Source organism: Meles meles, chromosome 1 (assembly GCF_922984935.1).
Source record: "Meles meles chromosome 1, mMelMel3.1 paternal haplotype, whole genome shotgun sequence".
NCBI lineage: Eukaryota > Metazoa > Chordata > Mammalia > Carnivora > Mustelidae > Meles > Meles meles.
This window is the reverse complement of record NC_060066.1, coordinates 36,931,538-36,956,770: the sequence shown is the minus strand read 5'-3', so window position 1 is coordinate 36,956,770 and position 25,233 is coordinate 36,931,538. Positions and strand designations below refer to the sequence as shown.

General features: G+C 40.9%; 1 protein-coding gene across 2 annotated transcripts in view; it reads right to left on the bottom strand.

Annotated features, from left to right (window-relative positions):
- SNX31 (sorting nexin 31) overlaps positions 1–12,881 on the bottom strand; it is a 59,284-nt gene extending 46,403 nt beyond the window's left edge. For both annotated transcript variants that reach the window (XM_046020341.1, XM_046020351.1), the window contains exons 1-3: positions 12,716–12,881; positions 12,528–12,602; positions 1,778–1,892 (exon numbers count right to left, since the gene is read on the bottom strand). In XM_046020341.1, coding sequence (XP_045876297.1) covers positions 1,778–1,892; positions 12,528–12,602; positions 12,716–12,781 — 256 coding nt within the window. In that variant the 5' untranslated portion in view covers positions 12,782–12,881. The remainder of the gene's footprint in view (positions 1–1,777; positions 1,893–12,527; positions 12,603–12,715) is intronic.
- Between the last annotated feature and the right edge of the window lie 12,352 nt (positions 12,882–25,233).

The following is a 25,233-nucleotide window of genomic DNA, read 5'->3' as shown; positions in this document are numbered from 1 at the left end:
CTATAAAACACAGATTTTTAAGAGGGAAAAATCAACTTATAGAAGTTGATTCTTCATACACAAAGAAGATTCTTCATACACAAAGAAAAAACGTTTTTTCTTGTGTATGAAGGGTAGCAGTGCCTTAGTTGGTATAGTTTGACAAAAGTCTCTAGATTAGATAACATTATTTTATCAGTGTTAATTGCCTGCTTTTAATAACTATACCTAGGTTGTCAATGAGAATGTCCTTGATCTTAGGGAATACACACAGAAGTATTTAAGGGGAAAGTGGCTTGTGTCTGTAACCCAGGCCTCTCAAAAAGTTATATACATATAATATACACATACCACAAAATTGAGAGGATGATAAAGCAAATATAAAATGTTTGCATTTGGGAAATCTGGGTGAGGACTAGTCAGAAATTCTTTCAGAATAAAGTTTTAAAGAATCAGGTACCAAAAAAAAAAAAAAAAAAAAAAGAAGCAGGTACCAAAAAGCATACAGAGTACATTCCAGTTTGTGTTTAACAAACAGGGATGTGCATACACACCAGTAGACACAGAAATTGTTTCCAAGGAATATATAAGCCTTCGTGTTTACTTCTAGAGGCCTAGGGGTGGGGGGGGGGGGGGTGGTACTGGCCTGGAAGGGAATGTACCTGTCATTGTATACTCTTGAGACAGTTCAAGTTTTAAAATATTTGTGTACATACTATTTCAAATACCTTTTCAAAATCTTTAAATACTTGAATGCCAATTTTGCTATTTCTCCCAAACCCCCTTTCTGAGCATGCTTGATTTTGCCAACCGCAGTTTTGCTGTGCACGACATTTGCAGAACGCAAGCAAGGGGCAAGACCAGGGTACTTCAAGCCTCACCAGGGTCAGAGCAGGCCTGGGAGGCTCGCTGGTGAGGATGGAGATGGAAATGGATCTCTGATATTTCCTGACAGCTTTCAGGAAGACAGTTCATCTCATCCCTCCATTTCAGTCTTGATTCAGGTAGTAGGTCTTTGACTTCTATAATCAATGCTAATGTACAGCATCCGAAAGCAAATGTGAAAGCAGAATATTTTTAAAACCAAATACAAAGGCCATATTTTGTATGTTTCATTTATATAAAATGTTCAGAACAAGCAAATCTAGTAAGACAGAAATTAATATAGATGGTGATAGAGGCATGTGGGGGAGAGGAATAAGGAGTGACTGATAATAGGTGTAAGATTTCCTTTTGGGGTTACAAAAATGATCTCAGATTATGGTGGATGGTTGCACAATTCTGTAAATATGCTAAAAACCATGTGAATTGCACACTTTAAAAAAAAAAAAGATTTAATTTATTTATATGAGAGAGAGAGCAAGTGAGAGAAGCATGCAGGGGAAGAGGCAAAAGCAGGGTCCCTGACTGAGCGGGGAGCTGGACATGGGGCTCAATCCCAGGACCTAGATCATGACCTGAGCCAAAGGCAGATACTTAACCAACTGAGCCACCCAGGTACCCCAAACTGCACACTTTATTTTTTTTGTAAAGATTTTATTTATTTGACAGACAAAGATCACAAGTAGGCAGAGAGGCAGGCAGTGAGAGAGAGAGAGGGAAGCAGGCTCTCTGCTGAGCAGAGAGTCTGATGCGGGGCTTGATCCCAGGACCCTGAGATCATGACCTGTGCTGAAGGCAGAAGCTTAACCCACTGAGCCACCCAGGTGGCCCCGAACTGCACACTTTAAATGTGTGAATTTTATAGTCTCTGATCTGTATCTCAATAAATCTGTAAAAATAAAATCCAAATACCTACCATTCTGCAAATATTGTTCCAACTGGTCCCTCCTCTCATCAGCCATGGATGTGGTCATTGCAAGATAGTACTGTGGTGGAAAGGGTGGCAGGCAATTTCCAAAGACCCGCCTCAGCTGAAATCCAGAAAACACACAGTTAATGCAGAGAACCCCCAATTCAAGGTTGATGAGACACCAAAGCCTCCCCTTTTTGGGCAAGTCTCATTCTAGTACTTAATTTAAAACTAACACTTCCTGGTGGCCACAAGGAGGAAAAGGGGATGCTTTGGTTTTCTTAAGAAGTTTATTTCAAGATAGGTTTCTGGGGATACTATTAGACATACTACAGAATGACTTCTCGAGTCTGAGTTTGGTAGACTTGGGATACCTTTTAACTTTTCATTTGTTTTTGCAAGAGTGCCCACCACTCATATCATCAATGTTTCTTTAACTCATTCTCCAATAGTATCTGTGATACCAATGAGCATAGTTAGGGATTTAATTCCCCATCCCACCGCCACCAAGCCTGAACATCACAGACGTTTACAGCATGCTATCTGATAAGGTATCCCCTAGCTAAAGCTAATGAACCCTGGGAATATGGCTAGTCCGACTTGAGATATGCCATCGGTATGAAATATACTCTAGACTGCCAAACTTAGTACAGAGAAGAAAAAAAGTAAAATGTTTCACTAATAACTCCTTATATTGATTATATGTTGAAAGGGTAATATTTTAGATCCACTAATTAAAATTAATTTTACCTGTTTCTTTTCATACGTTTTAATTGGGTTACCAGAAAATTTTAAATTATATATATGGCTCACATTATATTTCTATAGGACAGTGCTGGCTTGTAAAATTCCTATAAGGCTGACATATGATCCCTGTAGAAACCCAGTGAGGCCCTTCCCCAGCCTTCCACCCACCCAAATATTGATATAAGACCAAGGTGGCAGTTATTTTTATGCAAGCTAATAGAGGATATGTCAAAAATATGTTTTTTTTTTTTTTTTTAAAGATTTTATTTTTTTATTTATTTGACAGAGAGAGATCACAAGTAGCCAGAGAGGCAGGCAGAGAGAGAGGAGGAAGCAGGCTCCCTGTGGAGCAGAGAGCCCGACGCGGGGCTCGATCTCAGGACCCTGAGATCATGACCTGAGCCGAAGGCAGCGGCTTAATCCACTGAGCCACCCAGGCGCCCCTCAAAAATATGTTTTAAATTTAGATGATCAAAAGTGCATCTTCCTTCATTTCAACCCTACACTTACAGTAGCAGCTTGAAGATAAGGCACGACATCATTCTCTTTAAAGTAAGAGAAAGAAGAGGCGCCTGGGTGGCCAGATGGGTTAATCCTCTGACTCTTGACTTTGACTTAGGTCATGATCTCAGGGTTGGAGATGGAGCCACATGTTGGGTACTCAAGCTGCTGGAAATTCTCTCTCTCTCTCTGTCCCTCCACTCTGAAATAAGTAAATCTTAAAAATAAATGAAAAATAAAATAAAATATGAGAAAGGAAGCTAATCAGAAGTCAGGGTTTACCATGGTGCCTCGGGAGAAGGACTAAAACTCTTAATATTGTCATAGTCAGTGGCTTAAAGGAAATGAGAACAGATTTAAGAGAAACAAACAGGGGCGCCTGGGTGGCTCAGTGGGTTAAGCCGCTGCCTTCGGCTCAGGTCATGATCTCAGGGTCCTGGGATCGAGTCCCGCATCAGGCTCTCTGCTGAGCAGAGCCTGCTTCTCTCTCTCTCTCTGCCTGCCTCTCTATCTACTTGTGATCTCTCTCTGTCAAATAAATAAATAAAATCTTAAAAAAAAAAAGAGAAACAAACAGGAAGGAATTTTAATTCCATGGCCTTTGTCACAAACACAGTGTGTATCTGGTGAATATTTACCTTGCATAGGCCTTAGCTTTAAAATACATCAATAATCTTACCCGCTCTCAGGACCCCTGGGTGGCTCAGTCAGTTAAGCGTCTGCCTTTGGCTCAGGTCATGATCTCAGCGTCCAAGAATGGAGCCCCTTGGGGTGGGAGGGTCCCCTGCTCAGTAGGGGGTCTGCTTCTCCTTCTCCCTCTGCCTCCTGCCCCTCTTCATGCTCTCTGTCTCTCCCTCTCTTTCAAATAAATAAAATAAAATAAAATAAAAACCACAACAACGTACCAATTCTCTCCACCCCCACTGTCATCATCCTGGTCCAAACCACTGTCGTCTCTTTGCCTCATTGCTCCAACAGCTTCACAACAGAACTTTCTGCTTCTGCCCTTGACCCCCTTCAGTTTATTCTTAACACAGCATCTAAGGTAACTTTCTAAAAAGGTAAGCTAGATCAATCCATTGCTTCTCAAAATCCTTCATGGCTTCCTATCTCACTCAAGGAAAAGCCAATATCTTTGCAATGGCCAAGAGCTATGCCATTCAACAGGATGTCCACTAGCCACCTGTTAAGTAGCCACTACTGACACTTAAATAAATTAAAATGAAATAAAATTTTTAAATTCAGTTCCTCGGTTGTACTAGCCACATTTCAAATAATCAACAGTATTTGTGGTAAGCTGTTACTGAATGGGACAAAGCAAACACAGAGCATGTCCATGAGCACAGAAAGTTCTATTGGACAGCAGTGGTCTGAGAGCTAGAAAAGTTAGTAAATGCCTGCCTATAGGTGAGATACATTAACTGAATGGATGGCAAGTGATGGGAATCAGGTTTTTCATTACTGAAGTGAGAGTTTTCACATAAGCAAGGGGAGTAGGCTGGAATGATCCACGTGGCAATGGATTATATTGAGATCTTGATGAGAACTCATGTTTAGCTTAACATAGACACAGATGGTTACATATAAAGATAGTTATAGCTACATGTATACACATATTTCCTTGCGCTGTCAGCTGAGAGGGCCTCAAAGCAATAATACGATAGTAGCAATGAACATACCTAGTCTGAGATCTTGGTTTCTCTTAACCATTCCCCAACTAAAGCAACCAGGGTTCCTGAAGAAAATAGTTGATTTTTAAGACCAAAGCAAGAGATAGAAGAGGCGTCTGGGGCATCTTGTAGCACCAGAAAACAAGAAAGTGCTCAAAAAAACAACAACAACAAAATCAACAGTGGGCCCATGAGAAAGAGTTCCAGGAACAAACTTGAAGGAGCTCCCATTGAAGCTGGAACAGCTAACATAACAAAATAAAGCAGTATCGAAGTATAACCCAAAGTCTAAAGTAAATATCCAGAAGTCTATGCAGCTATCAACTATTGAATAAATACGTAGGAGAGAAGAGAAAAATCTGTGAAGAATCCTGAATAATTTCTATCGATCCTCATTCCACAAGGACACGGAGCATTCATCCCCACAGTGCGGACTTCCCAGAGTGACTGCCTCCCATAGGGTACACTTTGGGAAAGGGAGGAAGAAGAGCAACTTCACCATGGTCAAACCTGACAAACACAGCCTCCGTCAGGTGATCAAGGCATCAACGTGGTAAGTCACGTCAATGCAGATGCTCTTCTGTGATGTGATTAGGACGACTGGACCTCTGTGGTTTTCCATAACCCCAGCCTGATCATGTGAAAGACCTCAGATCCTAACAGAGGGATAGTTCACAAAATAACTGATGAGCGCCCCTCAAAAAGGTCATTAAAAACAACGAAAGTCTGTGAAATTGACACAGTCAAGAGGAGAGTAGGCGGACAACTAAATGTAATGTGGGGTCCTAGATGGGATTCTGGGGCAGCCATAGGACATCAGGTTAACACTAAAGACATAGAACTGAACAGTGGTCTATGGTCATCATAGCGTGTTAATATTGGTTCATTAACTGTAACAAACATTCCCTACTAATGGAAAACAACAGGGCAAACTCGGTGCGGGAATAAATGGGAACTCTTTGTACTGTCTTTGCAATTATTCTGTAAATCTAAAGCTGATCCACCAAAATAAAGTTTATTGAAAATAAAACAAAACCCTGATGCTCTGGCTTCTTGAAAAATCAGAGGTTCTGGAATCACTGGGTTCACATTCCTCAGGTAATCATCCCCTTTTGAGGAGGCCTAGTTTCCACCATTGCCTCTCCCCTGTTACCTGCCTCTCATTTCAATTACCTGCCCAACCCCTATAGCCATTGAAGTTTGCATCCTCTCCTCCCTTAAATCTGTTAGCATAAAATATTACAGCAACAGTTTTTTTTTAATTCAAGGCAATTTTTGTGTTATGTTAAACACTGTCCAAAGACACCCCAGTTGGAGCATCAAACCAGGCAAGGCTGCTCAAACAACCTGGGATTTAGGTATCCCATCTCTGCTAACTCAATGAAATAGGAGCAGAAAATGGTCTTCTCTGCATGTGACTATTTCGTGATCCATGGATTAAGCGATCTTTAGAAGGCAACTGTCTTCCTAGGCATGCATTCATAAATGTTGAAGATGTTCCCAAATTGGTGTGAATCACAGCAGCCTTGAGCCACCAGAGCCATTTGCGTTTTCCATGGGCAGGAAAGCATCTTGGGGAAGCCCCTACCATAAGTCCAAGAGCTAGGGGAAAAGTCACCATGGCTTAAGGTTCAAATACCCAATACAGCCCAAACTCTCCCAGCCGGTTTTACAACCTGAGCTCACTTCCCAAGGAATCTTTCCCCTCCCTTCTCTAATACTGATTTAAGGCGGAAGATAAACATATAATAAACTGAGTAGTTACCTCTGCCAAACATCAATCATTGGCTTCCCAAGTTCTTCAACTCCAGCAAAATATGACCTTTTCTACTGGTCTCAGCACACAGTTTAGCCATTAAAACCAACAACATGCTAAAAATTACCTGGTATTTGAGTTTAGCCCAAAGACTCTTTTTAAAGATTCTTCAAAGTTCTCCAAAGGAAAGCACACCTCTTTTGTTTATTATGTGATGTATTGTTTGTTTGGAGTTTATGCTTGTTTTTGAAAGGCCATGTTTAGATAATATACATTTTTAATCCCAGCACAATCTCCTGCATTTCTCCATCAGACAATTCTGCTTTTTAACATGAAGAGGACTTTACTGGCCAATGGAAAATAGCATCTCTTTCCCTGCCTTATGCACTCCCAGCCCCCATGCTTACCCCACAGTGGTGACCTGGGACAAGTGGAATTACAAGGACACAAATAGTGTCCTTTCTAATGCTGACTTATCCATCCCACCTCTCCAGGGCCCCTTTGAATCAAAACCCCAGAGTCACCAGATAAAGGACCACAGCACAAAGCAATCCAGACTGTGGCATCTGGCACCAAAGAACATTAGCCTGGAGCTTGTGTATTCTTCCATTTGGTCCTCAAAATAGTCCTGTGGGGTAGACAATCATCACCACCATCAACATGTCATCCTTCCGCCTTCATATCAAAGCTACACTATAACCACAGTAACCTGAAGCTCGAGGAGATCCAAGGTCCTATAAACTAAGGAGTGGCAGATTTTCATTACTTTTCCCTTCTCTCCCTCATGTTCCTTCTTCTCCTTCACCAAATCTCTGTTGAGCATCTACTAAAGAAGGAGTCCATGCTGGGTATACCATGCCTACAGCCTTCATTCATTCCTTCATGTAAATGTTTGTCTTTTGTAACTAAATAACCAGGGGAAGGCAAATATATACACAAAAGGAGGAATGTGACAAGGTCTAAACATGAAGTGACCCAGGAATCAGAGAAAGGCATCTCATGCAATCAAGGAGGACTTCCCAGAGGAGATGAGGCTTGAGATGCAAATAGCCACCTAAGTTCTAAATAGTTTCTTTAAAATGAAGTTGTTTCTACTGAAAGAGGAAAAATGTTAAGTACAAGATGTAAGATAGTTGGAAACTACATAAAGAAATCTCTACTTTTGGATCTTGAAAAATTTGAGAAAAATATGAAGTATTTTTTAGTAATTATTTTTATTTTTACTTTTTTGAGACTGAGAGAGTGGGGAGGAGAATCAGAGAGAGAGAGGAGAAGCAGTCTCTCTGCTCGGCAGGGAGCCCAATGTGGGGCTTGATCCCGGGACCCTGAGATCATGACCTGAGCCTCCCAGGCGTTCCCAAATATGAAGTATTAATATCTACTCTATACCTCACATTGGGCATCAGGCTGTGACAATTCAGTATTTAAGAGTCTACTGAAATGGGGCACCTGGGTGGCTCAGTGGGGAGCCTGCTTCTCCCTCTCCTGCTCCCCCCACTTGTGCTCTCTCTCTCACACACACAAAATAAGATCTCAAAAAAAAAAATCACAAGTGCTGAAGTTCCATCTGCATGTAATATACTACAGTGCATGCCATCTAATAGGAACTGAGTAAATATTTCTTAAATAAATCAGTTAATTCTCTAAGATGATGTATTTGTTCTATCAGGATACAGAACTTCCTAGGAAATGTACTCCAATGCACACATGGATGGGGCCTTTTATTGTTTTCTCTTTAAAAGTGTCTTACAGGGGCGCCTGGGTGGCTCAGTGGGTTAAAGCCTCTGCCTTCAGCTCAGGTCATGATCCCAGGGTCCTGGGATAGAGCCCCGCATCGGGCTCTCTGCTTAGCAGGGAGCCTGCTTCCTCCTCTCTCTCTCTCTGCCTGCCTCTCTGCCTACTTGTAATCTCTATCTGTCAAATAAATAAATCTTTAAAAAAAAAAGTGTTGGTGCGCCTGGGTAGCTCAGTGGGTTAAAGCCTCTGCCTTCGGCTCAGGTCATGATCTCAGGGTCCTGGAATTGAGCCCCGCATTGGGCTCTCTGCTCAGCGGGGAGCCTGCTTCCTCCTCTCTCTCTGCCTGCCTCTCTGCCTACTTGTCATCTCTCTGTCAAATAAATAAATAAAATCTTTAAAAAAAAACCTGACATGATGTAAACTTAATGAGTTAATTCTGCCTCCAATTAATCCCCCCTCTTTCCTTAAAAAAAAAAAAAAAGTGTCTTGCAGTAAGTCAGATTAAGAATTCTGAGCCATTTGCAAATCTTCAGTGGAACAGAAGAGTGAGATCTAGCTGAGAAGTGCCTGAGAGGAGTCCCCTAGATTTTCTCAGACTCAGGGTTGCCAGACAAAACACAGGATGCCCGGTTAAGTATGTCCCAGATACTGCACAGAACTAATTACCTAAAAACTTCTTGGTTGTTTATCTGAAATTCACATTGAACTGGGGAGCCTGTGTTTTAATTTGCTGAATTCGATAACCTTACTCAGACTACATACAAGATGGGAGTCATGCTGATGAGCTTACCGTGGACCCCACAGAGGCTGGCTGGACAGTCCGATAAAATCCTGGGCCCGGAACTCAGACAGAAAGTAGAGCTTGGTTGCCTGGGGTCAGAAGTGGAGGGAGAGGGCGCCTGGGTGGCTCAGTGGGTTAAAGCCTCTACCTTTGGCTCAGGTCATGATCCCAGGTTCCTGGGATCGAGCCCCACGTTGGGCTCTCTGCTCAGCAGGGAGCCTGCTTCCCTCTCTCTCTCTGCCTGCCTCTCTGCCTACTTGTATCTCTGTCAAATGAATAAATAAAATCTTAAAAAAAAAAAGTGGAGGGAGAGGATCTAGGGCAAAAGGGACAAGGGAACTTTTAGAGGGCAAAATTTTCTTTATCCTGATTATGGTGTAGTAGTGTATACGCTTACCAAAATTCACCACACTGAACACCTAAAATTGGGAAATTTTATGTTATCCCAAAAGAGAGTAAAAGCTTGTTACTTTAGGACCCAATTGTTTTACATACAATTTATTTTGTTGACTTCAGTAAGAAACCACAAAATACAAGGGGCCAGAGCAGTTTCTGGAGATCAAATCTTGACTCCAATACTTACTAGCAGTTTGATTTGGGGCAAGTGTGCCTCAGAGTTTTTCCTCTATTAAATGAGGCTAATTATAATCCTCGCTCATAGAACTAGTATAGAAATTAAACATGATATTACATGTAAAGCTCTCGGCACCAACCTTAACACACAGTAACTGCTTGTTGTGGTTTTAAGTTAATAATGCAAATAACCACCTAAGTTCTAAATAGTTTCTTTAAAATGAAGTTGTTCCTACTGAAAGGAGAAAAATGGTAAGTACAAGATGTAAAATAGTTGGAAACTGTGTAAAGAAATCTCTACTTTTGATTTTGAAAAATTTGAGACAAATATGAAGTATTTTTTAAATAATAATTTTTATTTTTATTTATTTATTTATTTGAGACAGAGAGAGAGAGAGAGGAGAAGCAGACTCTCTCCTGGGTAGGGAGCCCAATATGGGGCTCGATCCCAGGACCCTGAGATCATGACCCGAGCCGAAGGCAGGTGCTTAACTGACTGAGCCACCCAGGTGCCCCTTAATATGAAGTATTAATATCTACTCTATACCCCATATTGAGCACCAGGCTATGGCAATTCAATATTTAAGAGTCCACTGAAATGGGGCACCTGGGTGGCTCAGTCAGTTAAGTGTCCGACTCCTGGTTTTGCCTCTGGTCATGATCTTATGGGTCCTGAGACTGAGCCCCCCATGCTCAATGGGCAGTCTGCTTGAGATTCTCTCCCTCTGTCCCTCCCACCACGGGCACCCCTTTCTCCCTCAAATAAATAAATCTTAAAAAAAAAAGGGGGGATGCCTGGGTGACTCAGTTGGTTAACTATGTACCTTCCACTCAGGTCATGATCCCGGGATCCTGGGATCGAGCCCGGCATCAGGCTCCTTGCCTGCTTCCCCTCTGCCTGCCGCCCCCCGTGCTGTGTGCTCTCTCTCTCTCTGACAAATAAATAAAATCTTAAAAAAAAAAAAAAGGTGAATAACAGTTTGTTGTTAATGGTTTCCAAAATAGAAGATCTAGAGTAAAAGTTTACTCACTTTATGTCTCTGCTTCTGAACCTGCTAAGATTCGATAGGTCTTAATTTTTCTGAAAACAAGCATTTTTCTGAGTCTGCTGGTTAAGGAGGGCCAGATTCAGGACTTCTTCAAGCCTCTCAATCATTAACTATTTACTGAGCATGTACCATGTCCCAGGTTCTGGCAGAAACTGGCCCATACTCTTTACAAGTACCCTGTAAAGTGGACACCCATAGCTACCTTTTTGCTTTTTGTTTTTGATGAAAAAAACTGAAGGTCAGAGAGGAGGTAAGGTGACCAGCCAGGAAGTGGTCAATTCCACACCCCTCTGTTCCCGATTGCTGTGGCATGCTTTACATGCTGTGAATGGCAACCTCCCCAACCGCACCTCACATTAGGGAAGACAGATTAGTGGGGGAAATGATGCCTCAAACTTCTCCTCCAAATATGTAACACAGCCATACTTCCTCTTGCTCTAAGATCTCCATCTGCTGACCTCAGCAAGTCCTCTCAAATCCCCAGACACGTTTTGGTCACAAGTAGCTTCTCATCTTGCCGAAGTCTGAATCTATGCCCTTCCTTATCGAATCAGACCACCGTCATTCCTGAATCAGACCACCGTCATTCCTGAGAACCTGCTGGGCAACTGCAGCAGGTGTTAGCAATTCAGAGAGGACCACACAAAAGTGCATTACACCTGTTTTTGGTTGACTCCAAAGAAATGTAATCACATCTTGAAAATGGCTTTTCCAATGCCCTCTGATATGAGCAAGAAGGTTTATCAGTGTTTGCAATAGTGAAAAAATGAAGCCGGCAGCTGCCCTTCAACAGAAGGTGTATCGACTCACTAGAACCCAGATTTCCTGGAAGGATTCTCCCAAAAATGTTAAGAGCCTGGGCAAGTCTGTTTCTCAGTTTTGTTTTGAGTTTTATTTATTGAAGTGATCTCTGCACCCAACCTGAGGCTCAACCTCGGGACCCCGAGATCAAGAGTCACATGGCTCTTCCCACTGAGGTATCCAGGCTCCCCTTTCTAATTTTAGGTATTTTCTCTTTAAAATCAGGGTAGATAGTCTAAAAAAAAAGAATTGATTCAAAAGAAAACACTATGCATGGAGGTAGAGGGAGGGTGACGTTTATTTCCAAGCTTTCTTTTAATCCTCTAACCCATTTTGAAGACTTATAACACTTCCTTATTAGGACAATAAAACCCATTAGAGCAGGTTAATAAATCAGGCTGCCTCCCAAACAAAATGCCACCAGCACATCTGAGTGAGAAACTATAGTGGGAAATGGCCTCCTGTCCTGATAATTCATCTGTTTCCCGCGTTTCCAGCCTGCCAGTACTTGAAGCCTATAAATATAATTTATTTTTATTTTTTTTTATTTTTTATTTATTAATTTTGACAGAGAGAGATCACAAGTAGGCAGAGAGGCAGGCAGAGAGAGTGAGAGGGAAGCAGGCTCCCTTCAGTGCAGAGAGCCCGACGTGGGACTCGATCCCAGGACCCTGAGATCATGACCTGAGCTGAAGGCAGCGGCTTAAACCACTGAGCCACCCAGGCGCCCTAAATATAATTTTTGAAAACAAAATGGACACAGCTTTTTAAAGAAGCCTAAGAAACTCTGGGAGAAAGGTGATTAAATACCTATGTACAAGGTTCCTAAGGCACCTTGGTCTAGGCTGAGTATGCTCATTTGAATGGGGACAGTGTCCTGGGGAAACAGCTGGTACTGGAATGGGGCCCACCATCTCCCAGCACCCTGCCAGGTGGGGCCGCTGGGGATCATTGAGCTGGAAAGGGCTCAGGAGAAGGACCTGAGCCTGATTCCCTCACCTCCCAGCTGTAGATGGTTAGGAGCGGCAGCGTATATACACGGAGAGGTATGCCAAGCGATACCAAGTTACAAACTAGGAACTTGGAGTCCTCAAGAAGTCCCGTGTCTTGGGGAGCACTCAGCTGCCTCGAACCTGCTCACCTGTTCGTTCCAACGACGCAATTGGCTGTAGCGCACCCGGCAGAAGAGGTACCCGTCCAGGTACACCGAATACAGCTGCAACAGAGACACAGACCGTCCCGGGTTAGCTGAGCGAGCAGGTGAGCCCCCCGCCCCGCCAGGTCACCGACCTTCCCCCAGCCGAGTCGGACCCTGACCCCCCCGCGTACCACGTAGCGGCCTCCCAGCGGGTCCAGCCGCTGCTGGGACACCGGGATACAGAAGTGCATCTTCATGGCCACGGCGGCGGCCGGGGAACAGCGGTGGCAAAGCGAGCCGCGGTAGTGGCGACGCGTCCGCGAGTCCGGGCTCCGGGAGCAGCTGCGCAGCGGTCTGCAGCAGCGCGTTGCCTAGTGTTGGAGCCCCGAAGCGGTGGCCCGGGCGGTGGCCGCGGGATGGAGAGGGGGCTGGCCACGACGCCCCCGGCGTCCGCAGGTGGGGCGGGCCCCGGGCCACACGGTCCCCAAGCCCCGCCCAGCTCCAGCAGGGCCGCTGCGGCCTTGGGAGTGAGGGGAGCCGGCCTCCCAGGGGCCAGGTGGGTCTTGGTACCCAGTACCCGCTCGCTGGGGGTTTCACCCCGGGGGGTGGACCTCTCCGGGCTCCTTGGCGGGAAAATCCTGCTGCGTGGGTGGTTTGGTGGGTGCGTGCGTGGGGAGAGAGAAATCTTCTGGGGAGAAGATTCTAGGGTTGTTGTTTTTCTTTTCTTTTTTTTTTCTTTTTTTTTCCAGATTTTTATCAGAACCCACAAAAGTTTAAAATGGTTGCTCCAGCTACATAAACGTCCTGCCCATAGGCCAACCAAGTAACAGCTTCCCACCCTGCCCCAACATCTCAGGGTGGGGCTAGGTTCTGGGATTGAGGGGGTGGTAAGGGGGGGGTGCGGTTGCGGGGGAGGCGAGTGGGGGGAGGAGAATGCCCTGCAGAGGAGAAACCTGCTTTCTCCAAGTGTCCGCTCCACGGGCGCATTCTGACTCCGAGGCTGGTAGAACGTCTGAACCCCCTTCCAATGGGCCTGTCGTGTGAGGGGGGAGGGGGTGAGAGACCCAATTCCTTGCAGATGCGCCCTCAAGCTCAAAAAGCTGACCTGTAGGTGCCCCAACAGGACTGAAAAACGTTTGTGTCCCGTTTCCGGTGCCTGCCTGCAGTGCTCTGCGAGTTAAGATCTTCCAGAAATACATCAATCTAGTAGTTGCCCTAGGACTGGCGCAATTGTATTAGCTTTAGTTTTGTGTTGTAACATTTGTTAACTCCAACACTAGTATTTATAACCCCGATTTAGTGTATTTATAACACTAAATATTTTTCCTTTGAAAAATAAACTTTTCTCATTAATATACTGGAAACCTCAACATTTTCCCCCCTTTAATATAACAGAAACCTTATCAGATGAAAAGGGGTTGGGCCTCTCTTGATCCCCAGGAAGCCCTGGATTTAAAAGGTGTCAGCGCCCAGTTAGCTGGTTTTCTAAACCCTGTGTCCTCTAGACTAACCAGCCCAAGTTCCTTCAACAGTCCTTCATCTTTAGTAGCTGTGTAAAGTAATCGTCTTAATTCCCTTATTCTAGTAAATCAAGGTAGAAGCCCCACCCCCCCCCCCCCCCCCCCCCCGCCCGCCCGCCCGCCCGCCATGATCAAGGTCACTGACTGGAGTAAGGGGAGGCTGCAGTTACCTGTGTGCAGGCACTGGGCTGCCTCCATGCTTCCTCCTGTTCCTTAATCTCCTCTTACCGGCAAACATCCAGAGCACCTTCCTGCCACTGACCCAACAGGTCCAGAGTGGAAGACCTTTTCCAAGGTCACATGTGATTTCCCCTCCCCCTCCCCCTCCCCCACTGGTCTGAGTAGTTTATTCTAGGATTCAGTGATAACACTGAAAGTCCTTTTTTTGTTTGTTTGTTTTTATATAAATTCTAGTTGGTTAAAATGTATGGTAAAGTTGGTTTCAGGGGTAGGATATAGTGATTCATCACTTACACAGAACACCCAGTGCTCATCCCAACAAGTTGCCCTCCTTCATCCCTGTTACCCACCTCTCCCATCCCCCACCCAGCTCCCTCCATCATCCCTCCGTTTGTTCTGTAATGCAAGTCCTCCCAGGGTGAGAGCTGAGTGCCTGAAGGGGAATCTGAGACTAGTGAAGGAGAAACAACACTTGCTGAACACCCATTATTTCCTGCACGCTTACTGAGTGCCCGGTTCGTTCTACCACTGAATTTCCCCAGGCATTGTGAGCTGGGAAGCATTGATGGTTCTGGTCTTATGGAAAAGGAAATGGAGTCTTAGGGCCGTTAAGTTAGGGAGGCGGTGTAGTGTAGAGCTTAAGAGAATGGCAAGAGGAATTCCTATTCCAGTGGCTTTCAGTTGCGGGGCCTTGGGCAAGTTAGTGGACTCTTACACTGCATTTTCTTCCTTCATGAAAGAAATCATGTTAATACCTGTATTCCAGGGGTACTTGGGTGGCTTAGTCACCCAGGGTCCTGGGATCGAGCCCTGCATCCCTGCTCTTCTCAGCCGTTAGCCTGCTTCTCCCTCTCCCTCTGCTTGTGCTCTCTCTCCCTCTGTCAAACTGGGGAAAAAAACAAAAACAAAAAACCAAAGAAACCTGTACTCTGGGATTTTTCAGTCCAGGGTAGATGGATCTTAGGGTTTTTCCCCTGCCAATAGGCCATCACTGACCTCGAAGGCCATACCAAGACCAGGGGTGTCCTTGAGTGTCCCCTGGTAGAGGCTGATCAGGTAGGCTCTGGGATCTGGCCTAGTCTTCAAGGCAGCAAAGCAGAGCCTATCCTCCTGGGAACTTTCTTCCACTTGTTTGGGGGCATGCCTCCGCCTCCTAGCATTTTCCAAGTTGCCACTTCTTCATTTCACTAAGCCAGCCCTGAAGCTGACCTGGGAAGGACCTCCAGTCTGCTCTTCTTGACTCATTCAAAGAACATTACTTTTTTGCCAGAGTATTTTGTATCTTATTTTTTCCAACTTTACTGAGATATGGTTGACCTATAATACTGTGTAAGTTTGAGAGTTACAACATGGTCATTTGATATATGTGTATATTGAGAAATGATCATCACAATAAGCCTAGTTACCATATACTTACATATCCTTACATATACTTACAAAATTTTCCTTGTGATAAGAAATTTTAGGACTTACTCTCTTAACTTTCAAATGTGCAATACAGTATTAACTATAGTCACCTGGCTGTGCATTGTATCTCCAGAATTTGTTTGAGAAGTAATTGCGGTAATATGTTTACCACCTCACCTAGTTACCATTTGTATTTTTGTATTTGGGTGTTTTGTAGTGAGAACATTTCAAATCCACTCCTAACAACTTTCCAATATACAATATAGTATTAACTATGAGCACCATGCTGTACATTCCGTCTCCAGACTTCATTCATCTCCCAGCTGGAACCATTTACCTGTTGTCCATCATTCCTCTACCCATCACCCCTGGCAACTACTAGTCTATTCATTCTATGAATTCAGTTATTTTAGGTTCCACATAGAAGTGAGATCATCTGTTTGTCCTTCTCTATCTGACTTCACTTTGCATAATGTCCTAAAGATCCATCCATGTTATTGCAAATGTCAGGACTTCCTTCTTTATTGTGGCCAATTAATACTCGTGGTGTGTGTGTGTGTGTGTGTGTGTGTGTGTGTGTGTGTGTGTATCATATTTTCTTTATCAATTCCTCCATTCCTGGACACTTAGGTTGTTTCCATGTCTTGACTATTATGATAATGCTGCATAGAACTTGGAGGTGCAAATCTCTCTCTCTCCTGCCCCCCCCCCCACTTTTTAATTTGTCAGAAAACAAGAGCACAAGCAGGGGGAGTGGCAGGCAGAGGGAGGAGCAGACTCCCCGCTGATCAGGGAGCCCAAAGTGGGGCTCAATCCTAGGCATGATCTGAGCTGAAGACAGACGCTTAACCGAGCCACTCAGTTGCCCCCAAATATCTCTTTGCAATGTGATTTCATTCCCTATAGCCAGGAGTGAGATTGCTGGATCCTGTGGCAGTTCTATTTTTAATATTTTGAGGAAGCTCCATGCTGCTTTCCATAGTGGCTGTACCAACTTACATTCCCACCAACACTGATTTGGTGTACAAGGGTTCCCTTTTCTCCACACCTTGGCCAATACTTGTCTCTTTTGTTTTTGATAGCAGCCATTCTAACCGTGTGAGGTGACATCTTGTGGTTTTGATTTTTTACTTCCCTGATGATTAGTGATAATGAGCACCTTTTTATGTACCTGTTGGCTATTTGTAAACCTTTAGAAAAATATCTATTCAGGGGGCGCCTGGGTGGCTCAGTGGGTTAAAGCCTCTGCCTTTCGCTCAGGTCATGATCCCAGGGTCCTGGGATCGAGCCCCGCATCGGGCTCTCTGCTTGGCAGGGAGCCTGCTTCCTCCTCTCTCTCTCTCTCTCTGCCTGCCTCTCTGCCTACTTGTGATCTCTATCTGTCAAATAAATAAATAAATAATAAAAATCTTAAAAAAAAAAAATCTATTCAGGGCCTTTGCCCATTTTTTAACATTTAGATATAATTGACATCGAACATGTTTCAGGTGTGTAATAGAATGATTCAGTATTTGCAAATATTGTGAGACGATCATCACAATAAGCCTAGTTACCATTCATTCCCACAAATACTTAAAAAATATTTTCCTTGTGATAAGAAATTTTAGGACTTACTCTCTTAACTTTCAAATATACAATACAGTATTATTAACTATAGTCACCAGACTGTGCATTGTATCCCCAGAAATTTGTTTTATAATTGGAAATTTGTACCTTTTTGACTACCTTCTCACATTACTTTTTCCCAGTCCCAGCTCTGGCAACCACTATTCTCGATCGACGATTTAGAGTTTTTCTGGTTTTGTTTTTCTTGTTTCTTTTTAGATTTCACACAGTAAGTGAGATGGTATGGTATTTGCCTTTCTCTGTCTGAATTATTTCATTTTAACCTACTGCCCTCAAGGACTATCCATGTTGTTTCAAATAATTTTCTCAAAAAGATTTCCCTTTTTTTTAAAAATGACTAATATTCCATTCTATTATACAAGTATGCATACACCACATTTTCTTTTTCTTTTTCTTTTTTTTTTTTTTTAAAGATTTTTATTAACACGTTTAAGCAAGGGAAGTGGCAGAGGGAGAGGGAGAAGCAGGATCCCTGCTGAGCAAGGAGCCCATGCTGAGCTTGGTCCCAGGACCCTGGAATCATGACCTGAACCAAGGGCAGATGATCAACTGACTGAGCTACCCAGACACCCCCATTTTTTTTTTTTTTAATTCATTCACCCAACAGTTATGTTGGTTCCATGTCTTGGCTATTGTAAATAATGCTGCAATGACTGGGGGATTCAATATATTTTTGAGTTAGTATTTTTAATATTTTGAGAAAACTCCATGCTGTTTATAGTGACTGCATCAATTCACACTCTCACCAACAGTGCACGAGGGGTCTTGTTCCTTTCATCTACATCCTTGCCAACATTTGTTTTGTCTTTTTGATAATAGTCATTCAGACAGGTGTAAGGTGACGTCTCATTGTAGTTTTCATTTGCATTTTCCTGATAAGTGATGTGACCATTGTTTTAAGTACTTGTTGGCCATTTGTCATCTTCAGAAAAATGTCCAGATCTGCATATTTTTGGATTTTTTTTTTTTTGGCTATTGAGTTGTAGGAATTCTTTATATATGTTGTGTAGTAAGCCTTTATCAGATATGTATCTTGCAAAGATTTTTGTCCATACAGTAGGTTGCCTTTTCTTTCTTATTTTTTTTTGCCATTTAATCTTTTTTAATTGAAGTATAATCAACATACAGTGTTAATTAGCTTTAGGTGTATAACATAAGGATGCTGCATTTCCATACATTACTCAGTGCTCGTTGTGATAAGGGTACTGTTAACCCCCTTCATCTATTTCACCCATCCTCTCATCCACCTTCTCTCTGACAAGGTTTCTTTGTATTTGAGAGTCTGGTTTTTGTTTCTTTTTTCTTTCTTGGCTTTATTCCTTAAATTCCACATATCAGTGAACATATGGTATTTATCTTTCTCTGATTGACTTACATTACTAGGCCCATCTATAACTTGGGAAATGGCACAATCTCCCTCTTTTTATGGTTCTATGATATTCCATTATGTATATGTGTGTATATGTATGTACGTGTTTATACACACACACACACACACACACACCTTTTTTTATCCATTCATCTATGGTTAGACACTTGGGTTGTTTCCATATCTTGGCTATTGTAAATAATGCTGTAATACTCATAAGGATGCACATGTCTTTTCAAATCAATGTTTTGATTTTTTTTTTAAAGATTTTATTTTATTTATTTGACAGAGAGAGAGATCACAAGTAGGCAGAGAGGCAGGCAGAGAGAGAGGAGGAAGCAGGCTCCCTGCGGAGCAGAGAGCCCAACGCGGGGCTCGATCTCAGGACCCTGAGATCATGACCTGAGCCGAAGGCAGCGGCTTAATCCACTGAGCCACCCAGGCGCCCCGATGTTTTGATTTTCTTTGGGTAAATACCCATACTAGAATTACTATATCATACGCTAATTCTATTTTTAATTCTTTAAGGAACTTCCGTACTTTTTCCACAGGGGCTATACCAATTTGTATTCCCATGAACAGTTCGTGAGGGTTCCTTTTTTCTCCCCATCCTCACTGATGTTTATATTTTCATCCTTCTAACAGATCTGAGGTGGTATCTCATTGTGATTTTGATTTGCATTTCCCTGATGAGTGATGTTGAGCATTTTTCATGTGTCTGTTGGACATCTGTAGATCTTCACTGGAAAAATGTCAGTTCAGGTCCTCTGCCCATTTTATTTATTTTTTTTTATTTTTAAAATATTTATTTATTTGACTGAGAAAGAGCGAGAAAGGGAACACAAGTAGGGGGAGTAGAAGAGGAAGAAGCAGTCTTCCCCTGAGCAGGGAGCCTGATGGAGGGCTCGATCTCAGGACCCTGGGATTATGACCTGAGCTGAAGGCAGATGTTTAACAACTGAGTCACCCAGGCACCCCACTCTGCCCATTTTAATTAGATTATTTGGTTTGGGGCTATTGAGTTCTATAAGTTCTTTATAGATCTTGGATATTAGCCCCTTATTGGATAGTGTAGTCCCAATAGTTTATTCTTCCTCTTGTTTTCCTTTCCTGAGGAGGCCTCCAAAAAAAAAAAAAAAAAAAATGCTTCTATGGCCGGTATCAAAGAAATTATTGCCTATTTTCTTCTAGTTTTATGGTTTCAAGTCTCACATTTAGGTTTTTAATCTACTCTGAGTTTATTTTGTGTATGATGTAAGAAAGTGGTCCAGTTCCACTCTTTTATGTAGCTGCCCAGTTTTCCCAGCATCATTTCTTGAAGATACTATCTTTTACTCATCATGTATTCTCTTCTCCTTTGTCAGATTAAGCATGTAAGGGTGGGTTTATTTTCTGGGCACTCTATTCTGTTCTGTTGATCTATGTGCCTGTTTTTGTGCCAGTGCCATACTGTTTTGATTACTACAGCTTTGCAGTATCTTAATCTCAGACTGCGATACCTCCAGCTTTGCTCTTAGATTGTTTGACTATTTAGGGTCTTTAGTGGTTCCACATAAATTTTTGTTATTCTAGTTCTGTGATAAATATTGGTATTTTGATAAGGATTACTTTAAATCTGTAGACTGCTTGGGGTAGTATGTCCATTTTAACAATATTGGTTCTTCTAATCTATAAGTGTGGAATGTCTTTTCATTTGTGTTCTATTTAATTTCTTTCACCAATGTTTTATAGTTTTCAGAGTACAGGTCTTTTATTTCCTTGGTTAAGTTTATTCCTAGGTATTTTATTATTTTGGGGGGAACACTTGTAAGTGAGATTGTTTTCTTCATTTCTCTTTCTGCTACTTCATCGTTAGTGTATAGAAATGCAACAGATTTGTGTATTAATTTTGAATTCTGCAACTTAACTGAATTAATTTATGAATTCTAATAGTTTTTTGGTAGAGTTTTTAGGGCTTTCTAAATATAGTATCATGTCATCTTCCAAGAGCAAAAGTTTGGCTTCTTTATCAATTTAGATGCATTTTATTGTTGCCCGATTGCTACAGCTAGGACTTTCTGTACTATGTTGAATAGAAGTGGTGAGAGGGGACATCCTTGTCTTGTTCCTGATCTTAAAGGAAAAGCTCCCCATTTTTCACCGTTAAGTATGACTTTAGCTGTGGGTTTAAATATATTGTTGATAGCATTTATCATGAATGGGTGTTATACTTTGTAAAATGCTTTTTCCACACCTATTAAGATGATTATACAGTTTTTATCTTTTCTCTCATCCATGTCATGTATCATGTTGATTTTGTACATATTGAACTATCCTTGTATCCCTGGAATAAATCTCATTTGTTGGTGGTAAATCATTTTTTAATGCATTATTGGATTCCATTTGCTAGTATTTCACTGATACCTCGTCATTTTATTGATGGTTTCCTTTGTCATGCAGAGCTTCTTAGTATAATGTAGTCCTACTTGTTTGTTTTTTGTTTATGTTGTATTATTAGTTTTTGGTGTCAAATCCAAAAAACCACCCCAAAGACTGGTGTCAAGGAGTTACTGCCAAGCTTTCTTCTAGGATTTTTATGGGTTCAGGTCTTACATTCAAGTCTTTAATTCCATTTCAAGTTAATTTTTGTGTATGGTATAAGGTAGTGCTCCAGTTTCATTCTTTTGCTCTTGGCTGTCCTGTTTTTCCAGCACCATTTATTGAAGAGCATATCCTTTCCTTACTGTACATTCTTGCCTCATAGGTTGATTTCTGGGCTATTTTGTTGCATTGATCTATGTGTCTGTTTTATGCCAATACCACATGATTATTATAGCTTTGTAATATAGCTTGAAATCTGGGCTCATGAGGCTGCTGACTTTGTTCTTTCTCAAGATTGTTTTGGCTATTTAGGGTTTTTTATGGTTCCATACAAGTTTGGGGATTGTTTTGTTCTACTTCTGTGAAAAATTCTATTGGAATTTTGATAGAGATTGCATTTAATCTGTAGATTGCGTTAGATTGTATGGGCATTTTAACAACATTAATTCTTCCAATCCATGAGCACTTCCATTTATTTGTATCCTCTTCGATTCCTTTTACTTAGTGTCTGATACTGTATAATGTACTAGTCTTTCACCTCTTTGGTGAAACCTATTCCTACGTATTTTATTCTTTATGGTACGATTTATAACTGTTAATTTTTCTGATAACTGAAATACAACAGATTTTCATATTGATTTCATATACTGCAATATTACTGGATTTATTAGTTCTAACCGTTTTCATGGAAGCTTTAAGATTTTCTACATATAATGTTATTTGCAAATAGTGACCATTTTACTTCCTTTCCAATTTTGATACTTTCTATTTTTCTTGCCTAATTGCTCTGGCTAGGACTTCCAATATTAAATTGTTGAATAAAAGTGGGGAGACTAGGCATCCTTGTGTTATTCCCCTTCTGACAAGCTAAAAGCTTTTCACCATTGCATATATTAGTTGTGGGCTTCTCTTCTATAGCTTTTATTATGTTTATGTATATCACCCTATACCCATTTTGTTGGGATTCTCTTTATCATAAATGGATGTTGAATTTCATTAAATGCTTTTTCTGCATTTATTGATCATATGATTTTTATCCTTTGTTAGTGTGGTATATTGATTAATTTGTGGACACTGAATCATCCTTGCGTCCCTGGAATAGATCTTTCTTGATCATGGTGTGATCCTTCTAATGTATTATTAAATTTGGTTTGTTAATATTTTGTTGAGGGTTTTTGCATTTGTGTTCATCAGAGATATTGGCCTGTAATTTTTGTTTTTGTTTTGTTTTTGTGGTGTCCTTGTCTGATTTTTGATATTAAGATAATGCTAAACTCATAAGTGAGTTTAGAAGTATTCCCTGTTTTTCTATTTTTGGAAGAGTTTGAGAAGGCTGGTATTCTCACTTAAAAGTTTTATAGAATTCGAATTTATACATAGCTAAATCATCTCGTCCTGGACTTTCATTTGTTGGGAGGTTTTTGACTACTGATTCAATCTCCTTACTAGTACTCAGTCTTTTCAGATTTTCTCTTTCTTCATGCTTAAGTACTTCCGTGGTAGGTTGTATGGTCTAGCAATTTACCCATTCTTCTACATTGATTTGTTGGTGTATAATTGGTATAGTACTCTTACAATCCTTTGTATTTCTGTATCATCAGAATACAATGTCTCCTCCTTCATTTCTGATAGTAGTTGATTTTTGTCTCTCTCCCCTACTCCCCTGTGTGTCTAGCTAAAGGTTTGTGGATTTGTTTGTTCAAAAAAAGAAATCCCAGATCTTAGTCATTTGATTTTTTTTTTCTATTGCCCTTTTAGTCTGTCTTATTTATTTTCTTCTGATCTTTGTTATTTCCTTCCATTTTACTAACCTTGGGCTTTGTTCTTTTCTTGTTTGAGGTGTCCAGTTAGGTTGTTTATTTGAGATTTTCCTTATTTTTTGATGTAGGCATTTATCATTATGAACTTACCTCTTAGAACTGTTTTTGCAGCATCCCATAAGTTTTGGTATGTTGTATTTCCATTTTTGGTTGTCTTAAAGGTATTTATTTTTATTTCTTTTGATCCATTGGTTGTTCGGTAGCATGTTGTTTAATCCCCACATAGTTACGAATTTTCCACATTTCCTCCTGTAATTGATTTCACGTTTTCTACTACTATGCTTAGAAATGATGCTTAATATGATTTCAGTCTTCTAAAGAAAGACTTGTTTTGTCTTTGCCCATGTTTTTAGTCAGTTTTTTTCTGATTATTTTTAATAATTTTTAATATTTTTAATAATCAGTTTTTTTCTGATTATTTTTTGCTATTGAGTTATAGGATATCTTATGTATTTTTCATATTAACCCTTTCCCATATATATGGCTTTCAAATATTTTCTCATTTCATAATGTGAGATGAAATGATGAAAATGCTCTTTCATTTTTTTGTTGTGCAGAATATTTTTAGTTTGATGTAGGCCTACTTGTTTGTGTTTCGGTGTTCTATATACAAAAATTGATTGTCAAGACCAATATCAAGGAGCTTTTTCTGTATGTGTTCACTGTGTGTTTTGTGGTTTCAGGTCTTACGTTTAAGTCTTTAGTCCATTTTGAGTTAATTTTTATGAGGAGTATATAATAGGGGTTCAATTTCATTCTTTTGCATGTGAATATCCAGTTTTCCCACAAGAATTTATTGGAGACACTGTTTTCTCTTGCATATTCTTAGCTCCCTTGTCAAATATTAGTGACTGTATGTATGGAACTTTATTTCTAGGATCTCCATTCTGTTCTACTAACTGATAGGTCTGTTTTTATGCCAATACCATACTATTTTTTAAAAAGATTTTATTTATTTATTTGACAGACAGAGATCAGAAGTAGGCAGAGAGGCAGGCAGAGAGAGAGGAAGGGAAGCAGATTCCCTGCTGAGCAGAAAGCCCGATGCGGGGCTCGATCCCAGGACCCTGAGATCATGACCTGAGCCGAAGGCAGAGGCTTTAACCCACTGAGCCACCCAGGTGCCCCCAATACCATACTATTTTGATAACTATACTTTTGTAAGATAGTTTGAATCAGGAAGTGTTATGCCTCCAGTGTTCTTTTTCAGAGTCTTTGGTAGTTCCATATCAATTTTAGGATTGTTTCCTCTATTTTTGTGAAAAAACACCATTGGAATTTTGATAGTCATCTCATTGATTCTATAGATAGCTTTGGGAGAATGGACATTTCAAAAATATTCTTCCAATCCATGAACATGGGATAACATTCCACTTATTTGTGTCTTCTTTAATTTCTTTTATCAATGTTTTATGGTTTTCAGTATACAGATCTTTCACTTCCTTGGTTAAATTTATTCCTAAGTATTTTATGCCTTTTGTTGCTATTGTAAATGGGATTGTTTTCTTTATTCAGATATTTCATTGCTAGTGTATAGAAATGCAACTGATTTTTGTACATTGATTTGGAACCATTTCAGTTTACAGAATTCATTTATTCTAACAGTATTTTTATGAAATTTAAGGATTTCCTATAAACAATGTCCTGTCATCTGCAAATAGTGACCACTTTACTTCTTCCTGATTTGGATTACCTTTATTTCTTTCTCTTTCCTAATTGCTCTGGTTAGGACTTTCAGTACTATATTGAATACAAATGGTGAGAATGGGCATCTCTTGTCTAGTTCCCAATCTTAGAGGAAAATTTTCAACCTTTCACTCTTGAGTATAACATTAGCCCTGGGCCCATCATACATGTCCTTTTTTGTGTGAAGTTCCTTCTATATTTGTTGAAAGTTCTTATCATGAATGAATGTTGGGTTTTGTCAAAATACTTTTTCTGCATCTACTAAGATAAGATTTTATTTTTCATTTAATATAATGTATATTGATTTGTGTATATTGAAATTTGCTTACATTTCTGTTATGTATCTTGTTTGGTCCTTGTGCATGATCATTGTAATATATTGTTGAATTCAGTTATTTCATTGAGCATTTTTGCACCTATGGTCATCAAGGATATTGATCTTTGTGTCCTTTTCTTGTAATGTCTTTATCTGACTTTGGTATAATTGTAATACTGGTCTTGTAAAATTAGATTCAGAGTGC